This window comes from Lingula anatina, chromosome 1 (genome assembly GCF_051362555.1).
Source record: "Lingula anatina isolate TDL-2025a chromosome 1, LinAna3.0, whole genome shotgun sequence".
Lineage (NCBI taxonomy): Eukaryota > Metazoa > Brachiopoda > Lingulata > Lingulida > Lingulidae > Lingula > Lingula anatina.
Window position 1 is genome coordinate 49,061,782 of NC_141767.1, and position 8,722 is coordinate 49,070,503.

At 34.8% G+C, this 8,722-nt stretch overlaps 3 protein-coding genes across 8 annotated transcripts in view; 1 reads left to right on the forward strand and 2 right to left on the reverse strand.

Annotated features, from left to right (window-relative positions):
* Nucleotides 1-1,454, reverse strand: part of LOC106150447 (DIS3-like exonuclease 1) — a 43,477-nt gene extending 42,023 nt beyond the window's left edge. For 2 of the 6 annotated variants that reach the window (XM_087001788.1, XM_087001787.1), the window contains exon 1: nt 1,199-1,454. The gene's annotated coding sequence lies outside the window, so the exon portion shown is untranslated. Of the gene's footprint in view, nt 1-188; nt 365-399; nt 478-598; nt 958-1,194 lie in introns of those variants that run through there. The other 4 variants (XM_087001790.1, XM_087001792.1, XM_087001789.1 and 1 more) reach the window with 4 other exon arrangements.
* Nucleotides 1,455-1,513: 59 nt separating this feature from the next.
* On the forward strand, nt 1,514-5,135 carry LOC106150450 (serine/arginine-rich splicing factor 12). Its single transcript, XM_013523276.3, has 8 exons — nt 1,514-1,596; nt 2,104-2,208; nt 3,042-3,145; nt 3,377-3,470; nt 3,772-3,795; nt 3,962-4,015; nt 4,240-4,317; nt 4,565-5,135. Exons 1-8 carry the CDS (start codon nt 1,529-1,531, stop codon nt 4,638-4,640), a joined length of 603 nt encoding a protein of 200 aa, XP_013378730.2. The 5' UTR covers nt 1,514-1,528; the 3' UTR covers nt 4,641-5,135.
* On the reverse strand, nt 5,069-8,721 carry LOC106150448 (DENN domain-containing protein 10). The gene is made up of 8 exons (XM_013523275.2): nt 8,539-8,721; nt 7,930-8,111; nt 7,492-7,720; nt 7,058-7,169; nt 6,730-6,870; nt 6,536-6,603; nt 6,249-6,343; nt 5,069-5,770 (listed from the first exon to the last, which is right to left on the reverse strand). The coding sequence occupies exons 1-8, from the start codon at nt 8,576-8,578 to the stop codon at nt 5,597-5,599; spliced, it is 1,041 nt and encodes a 346-aa protein (XP_013378729.1). The 5' UTR covers nt 8,579-8,721; the 3' UTR covers nt 5,069-5,596.
* Nucleotide 8,722: the final 1 nt, after the last annotated feature.

Genomic DNA, 8,722 nt, shown 5'->3' on the forward strand with positions numbered 1-8,722 from the left:
TGATAATGAAAAGCATCTTCACTTTCCAGGAGTGACAACATTTGCCTCTAGCTGTCTCTCTGTTTAAAATGAAAAACATGAGAATAATCACACTTGTTAAAAATTGTTGCCTATAAACGACAAAAAAATTGCACTATTTCATAGAAAATCATCATCATGGCTGAGGGGTGAGGGAGAAGCACGTGCACCTCCAGCTCCAGAATCCATTTTGATTTCCATTTTGCTTTCCCCTGCGTGGATATGCACGTTGGCTTTGAGAGCAAGACTGACAAGTTGCCCCTCCTAGCATAGAATTCTACACTTAAGTTAACCTGAAGGTATGATAAATATATATATATATATATCTTTGAGCAAAATGTCTAACATTTGACCAAATCATAAAGTGAACATGACAAGCACCTGTTCAACTTTCGCACCGTGGTCCTGAAACATGGATGAACGCGCGAGTGTGGTCGTTGATTTCCAACAAAACAAATGAATTTTACTTTTAAAATTAAACAACAATTAAATTAAACAACAATTACCTAACATTATCACATTTCTGTCAAACTGACCTTTTACTAAATAACATTTGAGAAATTTATCATATTTACTCTACCTTAATCAGCAAAATAATACGCGCAGTTGTGAGCAATAAGCTGAACACTGATCATGTATTTAAACCCCGCCCACTTTCGCAAAGTGCTACAACTTGTCCGTCAATCTGATAAGGAACCGGCGTCTGCACGTTGTTCACACCATAACCAGAGCCATTGGGGAAAAGAAATTTCAGTTTCATTGTTCCCATTTAGCCATGTAAAAGCTGACATCTGTACTTAAGTAGTACCTAGTACAGTTAGTAGCTGCAAGGAGTTACAACAGTTGTAGACTAACTCCTTGGTAGCTGCTACTGCATGGTCTCTAAGAAAGTTTTTTTTCCATTTGCTAAAGCATCCATATTTCCTAATTGAATTCTATATATACTTTTATTTTTTAGATGCAGACAAATTTTTTTAAACTTTTTGAGCTTGGGTCTTTACTCTTTCCTTTTATGTTAAACTCAATTAATATTCTATGTTTCAGACATATGAGCTTCTTGACATAGGAAGAACTTCCTTCCTTTTGTCAGTGTTTTCAAAAACTTTACTCTTGCAATAATTCCCATTATTTTCATTTTCCCCAAAGGCCCAATTTCTATAGATCTATATGTTTTACTTGCAGTAAATGTGACTGTGCATGGCTATTTTCCTCAGCCGTTTCTCTTGTTTGCAGCATGTCTGTTTCCATATCTAGTTGGTCCAGCAGATGATCAATACATTTTTGAACCTCATCTGTGGTTGGAGGAGGAGATCTCGCTATTACATTAATCAAAGAAAAAAAAAAACGCGCTTATTTAATTTCCGATGAAAACAGCATCTTTACGGGAACGTCATGAACGAGGTGACCTGAGCGTTCCACGAAGGGTCACACAACAAAAGTAAATCGGGTCTTCCCAGGAGTCATTGCGGTACATGCGCATAAGAACGCCCTTTCCTTTTGCCGCGCCATCATGTCTTCACGATACTCAAGACCTCCAAATACATCCTTATACATTCGCAATGTTCCAGATGGTCTCAGGTAAGACATTTCGAGAACTTGTTTTTAAAAATATCCAGAGGTAATGTCATCAGACCTTTCTAATATGAATTTTCTCTGGTTTTCGGATGAAAGCAATACTTCTCATCAACTGTTGTAACCGCGTGGTTTGGGTGTTTGGCGTTCGTGTTTCTTGCAGTTAGGTGATTCTCTCCATTACGATAGCTGCGTAAAATGTCTGTTGCTTTCACTTTGCTTTCAAATGTTTAAGGCAAAAATGTTATATCTCTGTACAGTGTATTTTGAATATCGGAAGCAATCTCTTGTTAAAACTCATCTATGTCTTTAGAAACAACAAAAAAAAAAGGATCACGTGCCTTTATCAAGCCCTTTAAAACTCAATAAGCATGGAGAGTGAAGCCATTAATTTTTTTTTAATTTGTTAATGGTTCAAAGCAGCCTGTTGACAGTAAAATCTGTTTAACTTACTACTTCAATCTGTATCAGTGTGATGTGTGCATGTATATTGGCTGGTGTTCTTTTCTCCAGACCTGAGGAACTTCGCACCTTGTTTGGTAAATATGGCCCAATAAGTGATGTTTATGTTCCCTTGGATTATTACACTCGGAGACCAAGAGGGTTTGCTTATGTACAATATCCTTGTGTTCAGGTAAAATGAATACCACTCTGAGTATATAAGCCACGGAAAGTTCCCTTTGTCAGAGAAACCAGGAAGTTCATCCATTTTGAAACTTATAACATTCAGTGGCTTCTCTACTCAAATTGGGAAGTTGTTTTTAAGGCATATAACCCATTGAATTATCGGTTTCTGTTTCTAACTCTTTTTATTGTTCTTGTTTTTGCATTTAGATATCAAAGACAAGTAGCAAAGATATTCATAACAGTAGGCACAGTCACTTAAACACAAGTCGTGGCAAGAGTAAAAGATATTACAAGTCAAGTGCAAGACCAGTAACAAGATAAAGATCACAAGTTTTTGTCTGCGTGGTTTCTGGATCTTTGGGCAAGTTGCCAGGGTGAGGTTCTACTGTGCAAGAGTTACACAGCAAAGTAGGCTCACGGGAGCAGAAAAGTATATTTGGAAATCAAGATAGCTTCCCATCTTCGGGGCCAGCTCCTATCTCAAGAAAGAATGAATGAAAGAAACAAGCAAGCAAGAAATTTTCAAATTTGGATCAAGTCAAGGCTGCGGGCGTGGCACCAATTAGCTATTATATCCATGTAATATTAGTGTTTACTCTTGCCATTTTGGAAAATCAAACAGTCATGATAAGTAGAAATTTTGAAAAAAGTGGCATATTTTGGATATCATTTCCTCTTTCTTTAAGATCGGAATCAAAATTTTCCCACGAGTTCAGTTTAATGGGGTATTATTTTGACATGTTTAGCTTAGTTGCATAGTTGTTGCACGAGTGAGATTTTCAGCAATTAAGTCAGATCCCAAAGGATCCTTAACTCCCATGCACATTTGAAGACCCAAGAGATGCAGATGATGCACTGCATTACCTGGACAGATCTAAGTTCTATGGAAGAGAGTTGGAGATTGAATTTGCACGTGGTGACAGAAGAAGTAAGTTTGTTTTTATATTTATATAGATTATGGCACATTTTTCTATCATTTCTTGAAGTTATTTTATTTCCAAAAATCTTAAAGACATAACAATCTAACAAAAAAAGTTGATGTCAATAAATACTTATCCATATTTAAATTACAAATGGTCTCACCCTGGCTTCAGAAAACAATTGACACTAAAGTAATTGTGTTCTTAGTGTTGTTTATTAGAGGAAACTTGTCTTTCAGCCCCAGGTCAGATGAGAGCTAAGGAGCGTTCTGCAAGACGACCACCTAGATCCCCACCGTACAGGTCGCGCAGATCACGTAGTTACAGCCCTAGGTAAGTGAATAGTGATGTAGGATTGTGTGTTCATTAATCTTTGTTAATTTTCCCCCAGAATTGTTGAGCATTTGATGGAGTATTATCTAAGCAAGATTAATGTGGCTTGTGTCGTTGAAGACCAATTTTCTAATATTCATTAGGAGTGGTATACTTTGGCACAGGAGACTTATAATATGATGTTCCTAACTCTTGCTCATGTTACAAAATAACTTTTTTCTTGAATTGTAATCAGTGCACTTTATTCCTAATACAATATTGTAACAACTGCTTTAATAAGTTATGAAATGTTTGTTTGCAGGCACAGAAGCCCCAGCCCCAGAAGGTGGGTCAGAAAATTTTAATATCCTGTTTTAGATCTGATAAATATAAATGGAATTTTATTTTGCATGATATTTATTGCTTCAGATTAGAAGAGAATATTTTGTCCTACTGTTATTTGGCTTCTATTAGTGAAAATATTGATTGATAGACTTCAACTATACTTTTAGAAACCGCTCATTTAGCAGAAGTCCAAGAAGGAGATCAAGAAGTCCAAAAGAGAGGTAACAATTGCTTATTTTATATAATAACTATTTTATTTATTAAAAATAATTATATTTATTTTTTATTTCAACAGGAGGGCTGGTATCATAGGTACACAAAAGTTTAAATCAAAAGCAAAATACTTGCTTTTACTATAAACTAAGTAGCTTGGATAAACCCGGTACTTAACCATGGTCCTTTTGTCTAATACATTGGTTTATTTTATTATTGTATATTTTTACAGTAAGAAGAGATCATACAGCAGGTCCCACAGCAGGTCTCCCTCTCCAGGCTACAACAGAAATAGGAGTCCTCCCAGGAGGTATGTTTAGGATGAGAAAGAAGTTGGTCCAGGTCATTTATATTTTGATTGTCAAGTGGCATGTCTTACAACTAATTGTGCTTTAACCTGGTTTTGTCCAATGTGTTACATGTTATAACTTGACAAGTAAGTAAATTAGTATATATTTTTAGAACAAAATTAGAAAAACAAGCTGAAAGTATATCAGTTTGGAAAATATAACATATCATGCAGAAAGACACATATTGACGATTTTCTTTCTTTATAGGTCCTTCAGTCGCTCTCGATCTCGCAGTCCCATTCCTGATGATGGTCCTCATAGCAGGAGCCGCTCTCCACCTTGAGGATGTCATATGATCAAACGCACTTTTATGTCTGTAAATGTTTTAGACTGGATCATTTGAGCACAAGCAATCGTGTATAGCATTTCCATACAAGGATATCTGAGCAAACTGTAATGAAACATTCCTATGCATTGGTACGACATCCCTGAAGATAACAGTAATTGTCAAAGCGCGATAAGCATCATGCATGGAATTTCATATTACAGACAATATTGGCACATTTAATGAGAAATTGCAAAAACTTTGTATTTTTTGGAAGATGGTCAATTTTTCAACCTAGCAAAATTGAAATGATAGCAATGCTATGAATCTTTTAAACAAGGAAACCCAAGTTGCCTAGAGCACAATGTAATATATATTAATTTTACATTTATTAGTTGGGTAGAAAATGTAAACAATTTTAGGATAGATAGATTTGTACAGTTCAGTTTTATATTGATGTCTGGTAGTTTAGACAAATTTATTTAATAAAAAGGTTTGAAAAAATGCCCTTCACGTATTTTGTAAGGATCGATCATTGTATTGAACAAAAGGGCAATCAATTTAAAGATAACCTCAAAAAGACTTTCTATTCGATGATTATTTTTTCTGGTTAGAACCCAGCATTACATTTACAGTTCCTATGTAATTTGTTGGCAAATTATTCTTTTAATTCTCACTTGGCAAAATCCTTATACATCCCATTTAGCAGTTAGAAATAAAGCGATCTGAAATAATAAAAGCCCAACTAAAGGAATGTTCACATGAATCAAAGTTGTGGAATATGATCTTTTATAGAAACATCTTTCTTGTAACTATCACATTAAGAAAATTTTGGAATGGAGTTAACCTATTAAAAAACTGCCTTTTGCATGCATTTATACCACTCTTGAAAGATGCATTATTAAGCAATCTGAGAGCTTCCTTTGTTGGACTGCTTATCAATGTTTTCAACAGCATGCATAGTGAGTAAAGTTCTAAAATTTAACCATTCCTTCTGCTGCAGCCAAGTTGTATAAAAAGTTCTGTGTTGCTGGTGGCATTTTCCTTCCTTGCAAAATTTCAAAAGAGATGTAAGGCTTGTCATCCTCTCCAACTGTGGCCAAGCTCTTTAAATTATTCAAGAGCTCTTTTGTCTTTACAGATATCTCCTGGAAATTGAATAAAGGGATAAACTGGATATTTTTATGAACAATGCAACTTGTCAGTGCATGAAATGGTACAGAAAATAAAAACAAAAACATTGTACAAAGCTATTAACAGATGAGTCTGTTCAAATACTAGGAAATGAAAACGGCCACTGCATAACTTGTATACTAAATTTTAAACCAGCTTGATATAATTACAAAATTTCTACATACAATGTTATAGTAAATGTTTTAGTAACATTAATTTAGTCTAAAATGTACTTAGTGTTGAAAACGGTTTAGTTTGAAGAAATAAAATGATACAGCATTCATATTTAATGTTCAAGGATATCTGAGCAATTTTTTCTGAGCTTATTTTTTAAAAGAATAAACTTAAGTGAAAATAATTACACTCGAAATGTTCACTTATTTTGCATGAGGAGATTGAGGGAGGGCGTTGTTGAGCTTATGACCTGGATACCTTCTAACTGTCTACACCTACCTTGATTACCTGCTGTTCTCCCATGTCATCATTATCTGCACACTGCACCATGAACATAGCTATGTCTTTGTGGAGCTTACCCATTGCAAGGGATTCTGAAATAACCAACGTGATTGTTTAGGAGATTTGGTTCTCACCTTTTTAAATGGCGGAACATAATCTGCCTGATGACCTTTAATCTGGGAATCATAAAAAGCTCAGCAACTCAAAGACAAAATACTAAACATGCACTTCCATTCATTGAAAAAATCTGCACAATTTTGCCTATAATCAAAATTCTTTATTACCTTTGGCCTGGGGTGCTATTGTAATTTCTCTGGTGGTCATAGCCACAAAAATGTCATACAGTTCATTTCTGAAACAAAAACTAATTTCATAAAATGACAGACTCTAGGTTAATTCAACAAGACTAACATTTAAAATCTACCAGATGAAAGCAAGAAAAAACTTCTTTGTTCATGACAATAATATAAGAACTTGCCTCCCTTCAACAGCAGCATCAGTAAAGCCAGCAATGTAAGGTGTGCTGGCTCGCAGGTCTTCCAGCTCATCTTCCTCTAGATCCACATATGGATGAAGTACTCCCCAGTTCTGCCTGTGCCACACCAAGGCTGGAAGAACTCTTTAAAAAGAACATATAGAACAGATAATCACCCTTATACACATTATAAACAAGGAGCAATTATTCTGCATTGTGACCTTTAATTTGAGACAGGTTTTTCAGTTATGTGGGCTGTTCAGAAGTAGCCATAGACAACGTATCACCTGAGTGACCTACATCAAAATTAAGAATCGTGACAAGTATCTACCTCATAAAACTAAGTAAGGTTTCTACATTTGGATGAAGAACTGCTATTCTTTTCTTCAGAAGTAAAGCAGTGTAGATGACAATAGTTTCTACCCCAAACATGTTTATGACATCTGAAAGAGAAAGTATGTGGTTTCAATTTATGCATGCAATACCTTATAAAACTAAGTTAGGTTTCTACATTTTGATAAATAACTGCTATTCATTTCTTCGGAAGTAAACCAGTGTAGATGACAATAGTTTCAACCCAAATGTGTTTATTACATCTGAAAGAGAAAGTATGTGGATAGAACTTTCAATCTATAACATGCAATATGCATGTCGTATTTAGCAATATGGACAAAAAATGAAAATATTATGGTACTTAAGGAAAGTAAAAACATATTAAATAATTAGCTAAATTAAATTTATATCTATCTGACATACTTTATCTACCTTTTAATGATCCCTGTATATAAGCTTGTCTAGCATCAAAGTCTGAAACTGTAAACTTTCCATTTTCTTCTCCATTGCAAGCACCTTTAGTAACAACTGCCAGATAACTCTCTAGCATGGAAGCAGGATTACCAGTATTTTTGTACAGTTGGCACATAATATTACACAGAGCTTGATATTTTTCAGGGTTGAAATCTTTTGAAACCAGCACCAGTGAGAAATGTGTAACCTACAGTGAAAGGGTCATGAACAATTACATGTATCAACTTGAAAAGGGAAATCAATGGTTATTTTCCTTATAACACAAATATAACTAACATATATAAATATGTCAGTATTTTAATAAAATGTTTTAAGAGAAGTGATATGCATTTAATAAGTACATGATTTCAAAAAAAAAAAAATTCTGATTTTTGAAAAGAAAAAAGATAACATTACCTTGACCAGATCTGCTGCAGATACAGTTTTAATATAATACCAAGTGTGTTTATACTGTCCATATAAGAAGTCAGTGTATGTTTCTCCTTGAAGCCTGCTCTTTCTTATGAATAGGTTCCTTTGGTTCTCTGTCACAGATGGGTATGACCATGTCCACAGAACATCCCCGTTACTGTCCTTTTCTACGAGATATAAAAATCTGCTTAAAAATGCTGCACGTTCGTTTTTCATCACTAATGACATGCTGTTGCAGTGTTTATCATTATTACCGATACATTAAGATCATGCACAGATCTATAAGGACAAAGATGAAGAATGAGAAAGCATGCAATGACTGTTATGATATCCTACTTCTAACGTCTTCCTAGACTAAACGAAGAAATAGTACTGACAATAAAAATAAGGGGCGGTGCTTCCTGTATAATACTGAGTCTCAGGTAGCAAGGGAATTTAAGACACTAAATCAACCTATGCAAAAAATATAAACTCATTCACTATCATATGTTTGAAACACATGCACATTAAAGATATGTTTTTTGTATTTTTGTATGCCGAAAACGTTAGTGAGCTTAACACCGTTGTTGAGTTGCCAACCGGTGTGGTATTTACCAATCAATCCAGCACACAGCAAGTCGCAAAGTGCAGCCATGACGGCTTTGACCTTCACCTGTAATCCGCTTGACCTATATTATTGTCTTACACGTCCTAGTTTTCAAAATATATCAATATATGCAAGATTGATGTAAATAAGCCATTGGAAAGTCATCATTGCTGCTAATTTTTAACTTAATTT

Excerpts from the sequence above, each read along its gene's own strand:
- LOC106150450 (XM_013523276.3), top strand. The coding sequence starts at position 1,529 with ATGTCTTCACGATACTCAAGACCTCCAAATACATCCTTATACATTCGC. Across the intron at positions 2,209-3,041 it reads AGAGGGTTTGCTTATGTACA|ATTTGAAGACCCAAGAGATG; the intron begins ATATCCTTGTGT and ends ACTCCCATGCAC. Across the intron at positions 3,146-3,376 it reads TGCACGTGGTGACAGAAGAA|CCCCAGGTCAGATGAGAGCT; the intron begins GTAAGTTTGTTT and ends CTTGTCTTTCAG.
- LOC106150448 (XM_013523275.2), bottom strand. The coding sequence starts at position 8,578 with ATGGCTGCACTTTGCGACTTGCTGTGTGCTGGATTGATTG. Across the intron at positions 6,344-6,535 it reads AATAGCACCCCAGGCCAAAG|AATCCCTTGCAATGGGTAAG; the intron begins GTAATAAAGAAT and ends TGGTTATTTCAG. Across the intron at positions 5,771-6,248 it reads GAGAACAGCAGGTAATCAAG|GAGATATCTGTAAAGACAAA; the intron begins GTAGGTGTAGAC and ends TTCAATTTCCAG.